At 39.5% G+C, this 15,044-nt stretch overlaps 1 protein-coding gene across 2 annotated transcripts; it reads left to right on the forward strand.

Annotated features, from left to right (window-relative positions):
* The first annotated feature begins 1,622 nt into the window (after positions 1-1,622).
* LOC133135284 (cyclin-dependent kinase-like 2) lies at positions 1,623-10,206 on the forward strand. 2 transcript variants are annotated; one of them, XM_061252174.1, is made up of 13 exons: positions 1,623-1,877; positions 2,029-2,218; positions 2,637-2,831; positions 4,019-4,197; positions 4,755-4,867; positions 5,021-5,160; positions 5,884-5,972; positions 6,907-7,036; positions 7,174-7,484; positions 7,668-7,758; positions 8,616-8,766; positions 9,350-9,447; positions 9,554-10,206. In XM_061252174.1, exons 2-12 carry the CDS (start codon positions 2,051-2,053, stop codon positions 9,442-9,444), a joined length of 1,662 nt encoding a protein of 553 aa, XP_061108158.1. In that variant the 5' UTR covers positions 1,623-1,877; positions 2,029-2,050; the 3' UTR covers positions 9,445-9,447; positions 9,554-10,206. The 2 variants fall into 2 exon arrangements, with proteins under 2 accessions (XP_061108158.1, XP_061108156.1); XM_061252172.1 differs by having other exon boundaries at positions 9,350-10,206.
* Positions 10,207-15,044: the final 4,838 nt, after the last annotated feature.

Genomic DNA, 15,044 nt, shown 5'->3' on the forward strand with positions numbered 1-15,044 from the left:
CCCATTGCTGTTGTCGTGTCTTGTAAGGCAGCCTGAGCCGTTTGTGGGAGGTAAGCAGTATGTTTTTAGATTTTTGAAGTGCTTGACTCTTTATGTAAATGTTCTCATACAAACAATTCCGCTGTGTATTTAAACTACATACAATACAAGGCGAAGCAAACTTTAGGCGGACTCATGAACATACTGTCATTTGAATTCAGCCAAATCTGAGTAAAGGAGATATCACCGCGCCTGTTCTTAGTATTCATCTCCCTATCATGTCTTAAGCTGTGCTCGTAATGAATTAAACTGGCGACTCATCTCAAATTACACATGTTCAGTAGGCCTATATAGCTATGATAATATTGCTGTAGCAGATACACGCAGAAGGCTTTATGGCTAAATACACCGGTGCATTTAAGAAAACCAAATTGAGTGCTCGTTGCTGTAGCAGTTACATGGTTGCCATGGTGTCCTTGATGGATTTGTAGGTATTTGATTTTCTGCCGTTGATGAAGGGTCCTTGATATTTTATATTTGGAGTGGAGATGAATGGGGGCAGTAATTGTTTCTATTTATGGATCGGGTTATTGACTTCAGATTTCTGAGAGCAGGGTGCACTGAAAAGCCTTGCCTTCAGGCGATTTCCCTGTCTTGTCTGCTTTGTTAAGGTGGGGTTCAGGTGAATTCTGCATCAGTCACAAACGCCAACTGAGGGGCTCGCCTAAAGCAATGGTAGACTAGCCGCTTACAAGGTATGGTAATACTGCAACCTATGACATAGCCTCGGTTATAAAGCTTAGCAAATAGGCCTATTAAAACAACAGTGTGCTCAAAACCAATTGAAAAGGCCTAACTGTTTGGCGGTCTTGTGATATTTTCATATTAACTTCATAAAAAACATAGCTTGGCTAACTTTTTTTTTCGTTTTATGTTCAGACAACCTTGGGAATGCTCTTTTTCTTCCATTGCAAGAAATGTGTTAGCCTACGTTAGTGGCATTTAAATTGTGGCAGGTTAACGGCCAGGCTATTTGCATTAATGTGAGCTCCGCGTTATTCAGTAAACTTCAGTAACAAGCCAAATCTTTGTTCTTATCTATGTTTATATATTTATGAATAAATATAGCCTAGTTAAAATGACTTGGGCTAACGTTAAGTGTTCTGTCCGCAGAATGTGTCTTACTATTGGCTAACTAGTTTATAGTTAACATGAAATTAATAGTCTGACTCCTGTAAAAGCTATTTCGGTTCACGAAGTTAATTAAATTAAATGCATAAAGGGAAAACTATTCGCCTACATTTGCAAAGATATTACACGCCTTGTTTGAGGGTAAGCCTAAATTAGATAGGCAGTTATTGTGTCCGATTTGAATGATCTACAGTTCCACCTAGAGCCATGTACAGATATTGCAACAAAACATTTTTGTCGGAGTCAGTATGAAGCATTGGCTGTTACGTTACAGAATGTGCTTAAATGAATCCAAAATTAAAGCTTCACTGACATATGTTTAATAGACCTAATGGGTCTTTTTTTCGAAACATGACCTTGAACTCATCATTTTTGATTGATGTCGACACCTCCGGACGCGGCGTTGATCCCTAATGACGTTGTTTTTGTGTACACAGTCGCAGAGTAGTTGCTACTGGCAACACCTTTGGTGATAGGTGATTCCCAGCTGAGGAAACAAACAGCGTCATTCAAGTTATAAATCATCGTCAATTCAGTAGGCTACATAAATTACTGCAGAAGCTATTGATATAACAGTTTGCACTAGCTACAATGCGTATGCTTCAGTTGTGAATTTTAACCTTCTAGCCTAGTAAAATTTTTAAATATTGTAAACGTTAACTTGTTACTGACGTATCCGCATTGATGGAATGATCCTGCAGAAACAGGTAAAACCTCTGAAAGCATTCTCTTGCAAATACGTTATAATAATCTCATTTTCTTTCTTTTCATGTCACTTAATCTAATTCAACTACCAATTGCTGGATATCATGCCTTAAAAAGAACTTGGACATTCATATACTTTTTTGTATGTTTTAGCTTGAACGAGAAGAGCAGTATAATGGAAAAGTATGAGAATTTAGGACTGGTGGGCGAGGGAAGTTATGGCATGGTGATGAAATGCAGAAACAAAGAGAATGGTAGAATTGTGGCTGTGAAGAAATTTCTGGAGAGCGAAGATGATAAAACGGTGAAAAAAATTGCTTTACGAGAAATAAAGATGCTGAAGGTGAGTCTCTCTCTCTCTCTCTCTCTCTCTCTCTCTCTCTCTCTCTCTCTCTCTCTCTCTCTCTCTCTCTGTCTCTCTCTCTCTGTGCGTGTCATTATTTGAGTTATGATTATTGGCTATATGTACAGTCTCCTTTGTGTTGACTTTCTTAACTAAACTGATAGTGTTGTTTGTGTTTTAAATATTTGTCAGTTGAATTACTGTTTATTACATCTATAATAAAAACACACAGGAGTGACCACAATGAAACAGTAGCCTAAGGAAGAGTTATGTGTTGTAAGGGTTACCTTTAATTATTTAATGGTTATTATTTAATAAAGCTCCTCTTAAGATATTATTAACATTTAATTAATAAATTTAGTAATAAATATGTATTTATTTATTTTATTTTTGTATTTATATACTTACTTGCTTACAGCAACTCAGACATGAGAATTTGGTGAACCTGCTGGAAGTCTGCAAGAAGAAAAGGCGGTGGTATCTTGTGTTTGAGTTTGTGGACCGTACTGTTTTAGATGATTTGGAACAGTGTCCCAATGGACTGGACTGCAACAGGGTTCGCAAATACCTCTTTCAGATCCTCAGAGCCATCAAATTCTGCCATCAACACAATGTGAGTTGTACAGTGTTTGGATATATGATATCTTCATGCTTAGTTCCTGTAGTACCGATGAGATAACCTTCTGAACTCCAGTGGCAACCAGGTTTAACTACAGGTTCATATTTGCCTATCTCTTATTTTATCAGTTGGCAGCGCTTTATCTTTGAGATATTTATTGTCTCCATTACCCCAGAGAATATTGAACACCTCATGTCATGATGTCTTCATTACTCTTAACTCTGTATCCTAAAAACTCTTCCTTTTCATTGCTACTGCAAGGCTGCCAGTATATTCCAAAATAGCATAACATAGACAGCAAGCAGGACATTCTCCGTAGGAAGCATATTTTCAAACTAGCATGAGCAGCTTTCCTATATAAATTGACTTGCAATACAAAAACGAACAAGGATTGTCCTTTACTTTCCTGATTAGTAGTAGTAGTAGGAGGAGTAGTAGTAGTAGTAGTAGCAGCAGCAGTAGTAATATTTGAATTAAAATTCAAAGGTATGTCTTGTGTATAGTTGTGTATAATTAGCCAGCTAGATTGAATCTGTACAACCAAAAGGAAATATGTGGTCCACCATTCAAAAATGCAGCAAAAACATGGGCACAAAATCAGCTGTCTTCAAATGTCTTCAAAATCAGTTTATACGTTGCCGGTTTCCAAGAACACCCACGCCCCCACCTCAACAAACAATAGAGTACTGTAGCTCATCTTACTTGCATTGTTTTGTGGTGTGCAATATGGGAGCTGGCTTAAGTCATGAATTATATATTGATACGGTATGTTGCTATTAAATTCATATCACAAAGTATTCCTACTTCTGAAACTCAATGTTTTAACTGTTCTTCATAAAATGGTTTATATCCTCAAGATGAATTTATTCAAAAGAGATTCATGTGTAGAGCTTAGTTTTTGTCAGTCCTTGGTTTGTTGTGCATAAAGGTATGTACATAAGTATTCCATTTTTAGAGCACCTGAATTTAAGGAATAAACTAATGGTAATGATATATATTTTTGACTGATGTTCCCCACACTGGCATATTTTATGAAGTGAATAATGCAGTCAAAGCAATAATATGTGGAATAAATGAGAATATGTTCATACTGTATGCAGTGTGGTTATTGTGAATTTATGAGACTCGTGTTTGTCATTTCGGCAGCTGGGTCAAGTGTTTGGCTGGTTTTTGATTTGCAGATCATCCATCGAGATATTAAACCAGAGAACATTCTGGTCTCTCAATGTGGCGTGGTCAAGCTCTGTGACTTTGGCTTTGCCAGGACAATGGCCGCCCCTGGTGAAGTTTATACCGACTATGTGGCCACACGATGGTACAGGGCTCCTGAGCTCCTGGTGGGAGATACAAAGTATGGCAAGTAAGTGCATAACTACGACACCGGGCTACCCAGGTGCCAGTTAGATTGGCTTGTTCTGTGAAAATTGCAGTTGTTCAGTTCCCATGTGAGACACTGCCAATCTATTCTTGTCTAAGGCACTTAACCTGAATTGCCTCAGTATGTGCCCAGCATTGTACATGAGAAGCCAAGCTGTGTATTCTGCTGTGTATTTTATCTGTTAACCAAATAGGATTGCTGTGGCGTTCTCACTATGTTTCTGAAGAGCTGTTCTTGATTAATTAATTAACTTGTATTGTATTGATATTTATTTGACCTGAGTACAGAGAAATGTGAATGGTAATGGGAAAATGATTCTTGATGAATCCCATATTGCATGGACAGCCTGCTGGTGAACATTGATCCTTCTAATTCAACTGATAATTGATTTGACTGAACTACAGCAAAACCCTGTGACTATTCAAACCAGAAATTTGTCCGTAGCACATCATTTGGGGATTTGGGGTTCAAACTAATGACTGACTGTATAGTACATGGTACCTCAGTGCTTGCCTTCATGGTCTTATTGCTGATTTCAGGGCAGTGGATGTCTGGGCAATCGGTTGCCTGTTTATGGAGATGCTTACAGGCGATCCTTTGTTTCCTGGGGATTCGGACATAGATCAGCTCTATCACATCATGAGGTGCTTTGGTGAGTTAATAGAATGATCTCACAAGTTTATTATATCATTATATCATATTACAGTAATGGAACTGCTGGAGAGAACAGTTGATCTTTTATCGCAACTGACAGTGTTACAGGACAAATATATAGGGTGTTTGTTTCTTCGTTTTTCTTCTTAAGGAAACCTAACCCCCAGACACCAGGAGCTATTTTATAAGAACCCAGTCTTTGCCGGTGTTAGTTTGCCTGAGATTACTGAAAAGGAGCCAATGGAGAAGCGGTTTCCCAAGCTTTCCTCTGCGGTCTCCGACTTAACGAAGGTCTGCTTTGCTTTGCATCTCCACAGCTTCAGCTTTGGATTGTATTTCACGTGTTAGCCACACAGGCTGCTGCTGCTTCAGCATCTGAATATATCCTTCAGTGAAGTCACGAAAGACTGCACAGATTTGTAATCTGACAGTTTAGTAAAGCTGTGTCAGTTACAGTTTATAAATATTACTGGATGCCTGATGAATTCCGTTAAGAAAGACAAGATCTGAAGTGCTGGATGGAAGCTAAAAATGTAATAAAAGGAGATCTATGCAATCTGTGTTGTTTGACTTCACTACAGCTATTTCATATACAGAACCTACTGAAGTACTGGGGTAAAATGCTTCTTTTTTAACTATCAAATGAATACTTCAGTAACAAGGACGATCACAGTGAATACGTATCATGGAATGTGGTTTCGTATGACTGTAGTTAGTCTGTATTATTATTCTTCGATTCTGACAGGAGTCGGTGCTTTTTGCATATTAGATACAGCAGATGATGGATTTAAAAGTACATACAAGTCCACTACACCCCATTTCTGTGTAATTTCCATTTGATGCTTTGTAATAAAAACAGGCATAAGTAGTGCTGACTGACTTGATCGGTGATTCAGAAATGATTATTATTAGATCTGCATGTGTGTTAAATGTAACCCATATGGGGCCCTAACACACTGATGTCATTTGTACTGCGTTACTAAAACAAACTCAAACGATTTCACCCTGCCACAGAAGTGCCTTCAGATTGACCCAGATAAGAGGCCGTCCTGCTCTGACTTACTGCAGCACGAGTTCTTCATCAAAGATGGATTCCCTGCGAGGTGAGAATCCATATACTCTGCTCCGAAGGACGCAGCTCACTTCAGCTTTCTCTGTTTGGGACTCAGACATATATATTTACTCCAGGCTTGTTCTGTAACCTAACTCATAGCCCTTGGATACAGCACTGTCTTTGCTGTAAACAATGCTCGGGGAATTGCACTCTAGGTGGCAGTATAGTGCAGTTTTCCCATAGCTTCTAGAGCTGTGCACCGTTTCACACACAAGGATTACTGATTTAGCTGGATAACTGCGCCGAGTAAAACCAGGAGCAGCTCTTTTTACTTCAGCCATGTTCCTGATTTGGGTGTTTTCCGGGTTTTACTTAGTGCAGTTATCCAGCTACCAGCAATCCTGCTTTGTGAAACAGGGCCCTGCGCCATGCTTTTCATCACTGCACAAGTAAATAGCTCCCTATCTTTTGTGTTGTGTGTTATCGTGGAGGTATGTCTTTGACTGACCTGGGTAGATAATTATTTGGCACCATTACAGACATACTAAATACATATCCTCCAGAGAGTATATTACCTTTTTTTTAACATAGCACAAGTGTCTTGGATGGCAAAAACATATTGCAGTGAAAAATCTAAAAATGTTTTTTATTTATTTTATTTGTATTGAATGTCTCATAAACGTTTCAGCATAGTAGAATATATGGCTGTTAAGATTAAGACCAGAGACTCGTGTCAGAAACAGGGGACAGGGGATTGGCGGATTTTAGGAGGATATGATATGTTTTGTTATATTTATTATTAACTATTGCAGAATATCATCAGCTTTATGGTCTGGGTTAAAAGGGTTTGGATGCTATTTCCTCAATATTAAAGGAATGAGATATGACTCATTTTCAGAAATAATCACAGCATTACACTGGATATTATTATATGGAGATATTAGGGAGTGTACAGAAGAAAGTGATATTTCTCTGTTTTAAAGGTTTACTCAGGAGCTGAACTCCAAGATTCAGAAGGATCTTCACGACAATCCTTCCTTGCCTAAAATGTCAAAGATATCAAAAAAAGACAAAGACGACTCCTCAGTGGATGAGAAAATGGCGACTTGCCGGGTGAGGAAAAACCTGCTTAATTTTGCATAAGTGTTGACCAGTAAAACGATCTGTAATTTCACCCCTGTTGAGTGACAGGTCGCTGGAGTGGAACACTGTATAAGCGTCTCTCTCTCTTTCTCTCACTCCTTTTGAAGGACTCCAATGTCAGTGTCAAAGCTAAAGACAGCAAGCACGAGGCCAAGGCTCCCAAGGTGTCGGAGTGTAAAGTGGAGTGTGAGAAACCAGAAGCCCTGGGTAAAAACAGGCCCGAGGATCTGGAGAAGACCTCAGAGGGTGGGGTCAACCCGGTCAAAGCTCCGTCGGTGAAAGATTTGAACCCGGAGCATCTAAAGACCACTGCCCCCTCTGTGATACCGCCCATATCCCACAATCCACTAGCCATCATCACCAACGGACTTAATTTGTGCGCCGGGGCCGGGCCCCCAGCTGGGCCCCTGGGCCTACGGTATGTCCCCTGACATCCGTCAAATTTCAAATGAACCCAAAACCCAACGCATTATATGACCTTTTTATTTGTTTATGAAGGTCTCACAAACTTGTCTGGATGGTAGAATTGTACATAGCATAATAATGTCATATTGAAATTCACTGTGTCAGAATTTTTAAGTCTTATTTTCTTTTTTGGCAGGGCAATTGACAAGGTGAAAAAGCATGGAAATATCTTTAATAGAATATCACAACAATCTTCGATTCACTACAATGGAAACCTTTCTGGGAAGGTTGGTGATCCTTTCTCAGAAAAATAGATCACATTGCTCTAGTGCGTGGGTTGTTTGAACAGGCTTGTGTCGACTCATACCGGGCTATTTGTTTGTGCAAGCAAGTGACGAGAGAAATTCTTTCTGTAACCACTTGTTTCAGATTAACCAACTTTTGCTCTTGTTTCAACCGGTTCTGAATGGTTTGAGGCTTGGGTGTGTTTGTGTGTGTGTGTGTGTGTGTATGAGGAGTTGTATGAAAGGATGAGTCGTCATTTGGAATGTTTACACCACAGAAACACAGATCACTGAAGTCTTCAGCAAATAATTTCTTCAGTGTGGGCGTGTTTCCTATGTGCTTCCTGTGCAAGGAGAACATTGCATTATGGGAAAGATAAGATTGAGTCCTCCAAAAATAGTGTTGTAAATCTGCAGTTGTTCTCCAATTCTTTTAATGTCTCTTAAATAGATTTCCATATCCTTTCAAATTTTCCACGGTGCAAGCCAACCAACAGCGACTGTGTCAGTTTGGGAAGTTTACAAAATTCTTAGTGACTAAATAAATAAATCTGATATTTAGTTACACTACTTAGCAGTATGCTGTATAAATATGGCTTCATTGTAGTACTCCAGCTGTAGTATTATTGCGCCGTTGCATCCTTATTCCCTCAGCATTGACTACTTCAGAGAAAGCAACATTTTAAGTGATAAACTCCAAAGTACAAGGATATAATCTCTAAAATACATATATGTGAAGCTGTGTCCAAGCTGTACTTTCGCAAATTGTCATTGCATATTATTAATCTGAATTTGCTAAACTTGAGGAACGTCTGTGTATATATATATCGGTGGTTAATATGAATTTTCTATTTCCCTAGGTTACCTCTGAAAAGAGTGTTATCCATGAGCGGTCGTTTCTGTCTGATAGAACAGGAAATGGTGGCAAGAAGAAAGGAGAGAATTTGAGGGCAGACATTCACTTTCCTGAGCTGAAAAGCAGCCTTCTGCCTGAGCTGAGAGGTGCAGAAGGTACATTATCCTCCGTATTGGATACTGGTAGCTCTGTGAATGTGTGTGTCTGTGTGTATTTGTGTGCGTGTACATACAGTGGTTTCAGAAAGTATTCACACCCTGTCAGTCTTTTCACACTTTATTGTGTTGTAGATTTAAGCAATAACTCAGGCACTGGTATATTACCTGTGTCATTACAATAATAATTTACCTGAAAATATTTCCATGGTGCTCGCAGATAGTGCCAGACGGTTGCTATGCAACGTTGGTAAGCACTAATGTTGTTCTCCTGCCAAACTGGCTAGCGGAGTGATAATTGAAATGGAACTGTAAACAAGTCATAGCAGTGGTGTATCATTATTTTATCACTGCTATTAACCAACCAGATTACGAGATTCGCCTGTATTGTAATTAATTTAAGAAGTATAAAATTGCCATTTTTGTCCATCAATGTACCAAAAAAATGGTACGTTCTGAATCCACTGTATGTCTGCAATGCATGTAAGTATTTGTGTGTGATTGTGTGTGTAAATGGGTATGTGGGTGTCTGTGGCACATACAGTGTACTTCGTATGCCTATTTTGCATCTCGTTATTGATAGGCAAACAGTCAAAGATGACTAAAAAAGAACACAAGAAAGATTGCCGCATACCTTCAATCAATGCAATGGACGTCTATTCCAGTGGAGTCATGTGACAGGTATGAATATGGTGTATTGAACAACCGATTTAGGAACATGCAGGTTGTGTAACAGTGTTTTTGCTAGAATGTTATTGAATGTTGAAATGCCTGTTTCCTAATTTAGGATCCATCCGGCATTCCGATTTTCGGAAATCACAGAGATCAGTTTCCAATGGAGTTGATCTTTAATGGTGAGATGTGTGTCCCTGTAAATGTGAGCGGAGTTATTCCACCCCAGCGTATAATTCATTTTTGTATCACTTTTATGTATAACACTGTTATTATTTGCAATGTATTTGTGTACGCTTTGCACTGTATGTTTTACTGTTGATTTATTCTGCTACGGAATATGGGCAAATACATAAAACATTTATAGATGTACTTACAGTTCATTTTTATAGACACAGAATACTTCAGTATTGCATTGAGTACTGTTGAAGGACAGCAAAGAAATCAAGGCACAAGTTCTTTTAAGTTTTATAAGAAATATTTTAAAAATTACATTGCTCAGAAAAGTGCTTGTTCTTTTTTTTTAGGATAAATAAAGTTAAAAAGTCCAAGATGTGAAAAGTGATTTTACAAGTGCCCATATGTTCATGGAGGTAATTCTTTATGAAGATTTGAACTTTTTGGACTAAAGCGTTTGACAATATTGCCTTCTGAAATGAATGTGCTGTAATGATCACTTTATAAAATAATCACTGGGTATTTAATGGGTATTTAATATAAAATTGCTGTTAAAAAAATGTATATCAATAAACTATGGCTTATATTAAATGGCATATGATCAATTTAATTGGAAAATGAAATGCATCAAAATGTCTGTTAATGGAATGACATTGTGGCTTGTTTAATTTTTTTTATGTTAGCGAGCGTGTCACCAGTACTGGTTTTAAGTTAGATTTTATAAACAGCATTTTGATCATATCACACTACCTGTTGAATGTTCCTTTGAATAGTGCTGATGCTTTGATTACATTAAATTTTGAATATGACACCCATAGTCTCTTGCAACTCGCTTCACCATTATTTTATTATGCCATGGAGCAAGGCCCTTAACCCTACATTGCTCCATCGGGGGATTGTCTCCTGCTTAGTCTTAATCTACTGTACATCGCTCTGGATAAGAGCATCTGCCAAAATGGCATTAATGTAATATCACGTTCACATCATATCAGACTGATGATATTAACAGATGCTCTGTGGCTGAGATTAAAGGGATTGGCAGTCCTCATAGCAGTATAATTATCCACTGTGCAATTATGGGACTTTATTTAAGAACTTTATGATAGACTGTTTTACCGTCTTATTATGATGTCAAACTGTCCCCACGTAAACAACGCCAAACATACAGTAAATGGCATCATCAGGAGCCTGTTCTTCAATGCCGAAGCACTGAGTAAACCCCAGAACAGCTTTTATATTTTGAATTTTTTACTTCAGTCCATGTTACAGATTTGGGGTAGTCTGGGTTTTTTTACTCAATGCAGTTATCTGGCTAACTCAGTAATCCTGCTTTGTGGAAAATGATTATGACCTAGTGGAGCAAAGCTGAGTTGAGTTAGCTATTCTTCAGGTTGAGTGTGCATTGCAGGAGGTAAAAACATCATCTGTAATGCATGTGGTCTGTTTGGTTGTATAAATCTAGTCCACCGTTATCCACTGTAGCTGCTGTGCAACAGAAACAGCGGCTGTGTGAGGGCTAGGTCTCTGTCCATATCTCATCCGCGATACTCCTCTGAAGAAGAGGAACTGGACACAGCGTGTTTGCGGGCCGCAGCCATCCTCTGGGCAAACCTGCTCCGTAGCAGAGATGCCCATCCACTGGCGGGGCTGAAGAATGCTGGGATATGCGTTCTCCTGGGCACCGGCAGAATGGCGGGCACGATGCCGTAGTTTGGGAAGGTGCCGCCCGCAGGAATGTTCAGCTTTTCCGGGGGCGCCAGCACGGGGAGAAGCCTGTTGCCTGGTAACGGTACACTGGGGAGGACCAGGCGCCTGCCCGGGACCGAGCCCCGGCCCACGGCCGGTTTTCCATTGGCCGGGAAGGACGGGGGGAAGGAGGGGGGTTTCAAAGGGCCAACGGAGCGTCTGGCAGTTGGGACGGGCGGCTGGGCTCGTTTTACCGTCACGGGCCGAGGGGTTGTGGTGGGCTTCGGTGTGGGTGTGGGGGGCGTCTCTGTGAACATGATGATCTTACAGGCGGGCTCCGCCGGCTGCCCGTCCATTTCGATTGGCTCGAATCCCGTCAGCCACACATCCGGGTACTGCTGTTCTGGCAATGCTACGGCAGAGAAGAAGGAACCCTGTGAACTTTAGTGATGTCAGAGTAAACTCCAAATGTCTGACTAGACATAGCAGATGACCATGCAGAGCTTGACTTCACTAAAATATATATAACACATTAAGTCCGTTGGTTATAATGGCTAGTGGATTGTGGCATATGGTTCTAGGTTCTAGGTTCAAATCTTTTGCCAGCAGGGCTGATTTAGGTCTAATGAATACAATTTGAAAGAACTATAACACACAGCACAGTAGCTGTGTGTGTTTGCTCGCATCATACAGTTATACAGTAGCTTGGACGGAGCTTCAAAAGTTGCACTGCTAACATCTCATTGCGTTCACTGAGTATCACCTGCTAGTCAACGTCCTCACCTGGATCACGCAAGTAGTTATACAGTATCAGGGGTGGAGGCACCGCCCTACATGACTGTACTGGATAGAGGTGCCTTGTTAAAGCTTAAAACAAACTTAATAAAGTAACTGTGGGATAAGTCACTGTGAGTTTTTCTCCCCACACATTACAGCCTATGAGTAATCGTTACTAATTGCTCATTTGTGGAAATGTACTGTAACGTGTCAGGGTTTGTAATGTGGTGAGGGGCAGAACCAAATGTCAGACCAAATGTCAGAATGGGGAAGAAATGTAATCTATGTGACTTTGACCGTGGAATGATTGTTGCTGCCAGACAGGGTGGTTTGAGTATCTCCGAAATTGCTGATCTCCTGGGAGTTTCACACACCACAGTCTCTAGAATTAGCAGAGAATGGTGTGAATAACAAAAAACATCCAGTGAGCAGCAGTTCTGCAGGCAGAAACCCCTTGTTAATGAGAGAGGTCAGTGGAGAAGGAGAAGACTGATCAAAGCTGACAGGAAGGTGACAGTAACGCAAATAATCACACATTACAACAGTGGAATGCAGAAGTGGATCTCTGAACACACAAAGCATCAAACCTGTGGATAGGCAACAGCAGCAGATAAGTCTAAAAATAAGTCTAATAAACGCCTAATAAAGTGCTCACTGTGTGTATACCATGGTAGAGACACAGAACATAAGAACACACAACTGTATAATTAATTACAATCCAAAATATAGTAAAACGCATATTGATATGTATATCCTCAATATGACAACAAAACCTACTGTATACTTCAATTTACTGTACATTGTTATGTGTGTGTGTGACTGCATTATTCAGGATAACCACATCTAACCTGTCAAACTTACAGTATGTGCCCACACATTTCAGAGCAACTTAATGTAAACAGTGTCGGCATATAAATATACAGGACTTTCTTCATTCTGTATGTGGCTAGACGTTGCGATATTCTAAACCTCATTTGCATCATATCGTGTCCTAATATGAGTGAAGTTTACATAATATGACGGTTTCCTATCTGCATTTGAATCACTCCAGAAAAATCAATGCACACCCAAAACTCTTCTTGCCAGCTTTTTGAAAACAACAATTTGGCAACTGTAATACACAATTCTGTTTTTATTGTTTTCCTATGTTATACTTCTGTATATGTTCCATTATTTATCACTTTTAGCGTGAATGCATATTTAATTCACTGACCTGCAGAAGAAACAGTATAATGCATTTGTAGCAGTAGAAGAAGAAAAGATGCAGCTCCCATCTGTTTGAAGGCCATCGCTACAGTAAAAGATTTTTCCCGAAACGAGAGAAAGGGATATAAAAAGGTGTGGAGGATGAGTCTCACCACACCGTCATTAGTTTGTGTGTGTGTGTGTGTGTGTCTACACATTTAGCCCTTTTCTCCAAACTCTTTGTTGCCTTGTGTGATGTAGGGGATTCTAAGGTTTTGCAATGGCTTTGTAATCCCTGAGTATATTTTAGTCATTCAGAAGAGTGGAGTTTGATGATGTCATATTTAAAAGTTGGATGTTTCATGCCTCAAATGAAAGAAGTAGATGAGCTAGAGAAAAAATATATCTATATTTTTATGTGTGCAATATAAAATACATTATTTGTCTATGACAAAGGTTATCCCTTTGCTCTTGCTTGTGAAGAGTTTGTGGGTGTTTAATCCCTGGGTAGTTGAGTGGCACTTACAGACAGCTAATGTTGCAACTGAAAAAGACCCTGGGATGAATGTACAGTCTGTGTACGAAGACCAAAGATGAACTGCAGCTGACACATTTCCATAGAGAGCAGGAGACTTCCCAGCCTCCAGAGATTAACAACAGCACCTGCCTGTAGACCAGGTGTGCATGAAGATATTCCGTGGAAAAGCAATATAGATTATATAGTACACCTTCTAATGTTATCACACCACTGAAATGTTTCACACTATTATAGTGCTCTTTGCACTTTTGACAAGTTTTCCTTGTGCAAACAGCAAGTAAAAGGAGAAAATGGATGATTGAGCTAGAGAATCAATGCTGAGGGATACTGAGTTTTGAGATGAAAATGCAGTCGGGTCATGAAAGGTTAAATATACATCATAAGGTTTTTCCAGGAGTCAGATGACTGCATCGAATGAGGGTAGAAATAAACAGGAGTTCCTGTATCGGTTTCTCATTTAGGCAGTAGTAATGCATTATGTAATGTGTTTGTGCAGTCTGAAACTCTGCCCACGTGAATCATAGACAAAGGTGTTTGTACACTGGATACAGTTGCAGTGCTGCATTATTCTCAACTAGTCAATTATCAGACCAACTGAAGGGGAACATATTTTTCCAGTAACCCTCTCTCCTCTGTCTCCTGTGTTTTCTTAGACCTCGGTTGCCATGGAAGGGTGTTGGGGAGACAAGGTGTCGGCTTTCATCCTTGAGATGATGTCCCATCTTTCCTTTCATATTACACAACTGCTCTGCGCTGGTGTGTTCCTACCTTGATTTTATAATGAAAATAGCTTTTGGTGTGTGTGTGTGTGTGTCTGTGTGTGTGTGTGTGTGTGTGTGTGTGTGTGTGTGTGGGAAGGGGCGGGTGGATAGTGTAGCCTTTTAGCTTTTCATATTTTATTCATCTGGCTGTATTAACATCACGTAAGACACACTGTTGTCTGTACTGCCAAATATCACTATGTGTCCCTATAATACAATTACATATGCATACAATTTACACAGAAATTTAGACAATTTATCATCTGACGTGATTTCGATATATTTTGCAAATAATATTCTGATGGGTACAAATATTTAATTAAAATATGTGAAACTATATTAGAAGGACATGAAAAATCCATACACTGGTAAAAAAAAATCCCAAAGAAAACTAGCAAAATTGCAGTTTATTCAAGGCAATCTTGTACACAATATGTAAATGTAAAAAGATTGTGTATCAGTTTTAGCTTTACAAATGGTTT

This window comes from Conger conger, chromosome 8, assembly GCF_963514075.1.
Source record: "Conger conger chromosome 8, fConCon1.1, whole genome shotgun sequence".
In the NCBI taxonomy this organism is placed as follows: domain Eukaryota; kingdom Metazoa; phylum Chordata; class Actinopteri; order Anguilliformes; family Congridae; genus Conger; species Conger conger.

What these genes read in the sequence shown, in the direction of transcription:
- LOC133135284 (XM_061252172.1), top strand. Translation starts at nt 2,051, where the DNA reads ATGGAAAAGTATGAGAATTTAGGACTGGTGGGCGAGGGAAGTTATGGC. An exon ending in GGAGATACAAAGTATGGCAA is followed by an intron (nt 4,198 to 4,754) that starts GTAAGTGCATAA and finishes TGCTGATTTCAG; the next exon opens with GGCAGTGGATGTCTGGGCAA. An exon ending in ATGGAAACCTTTCTGGGAAG is followed by an intron (nt 7,759 to 8,615) that starts GTTGGTGATCCT and finishes CTATTTCCCTAG; the next exon opens with GTTACCTCTGAAAAGAGTGT.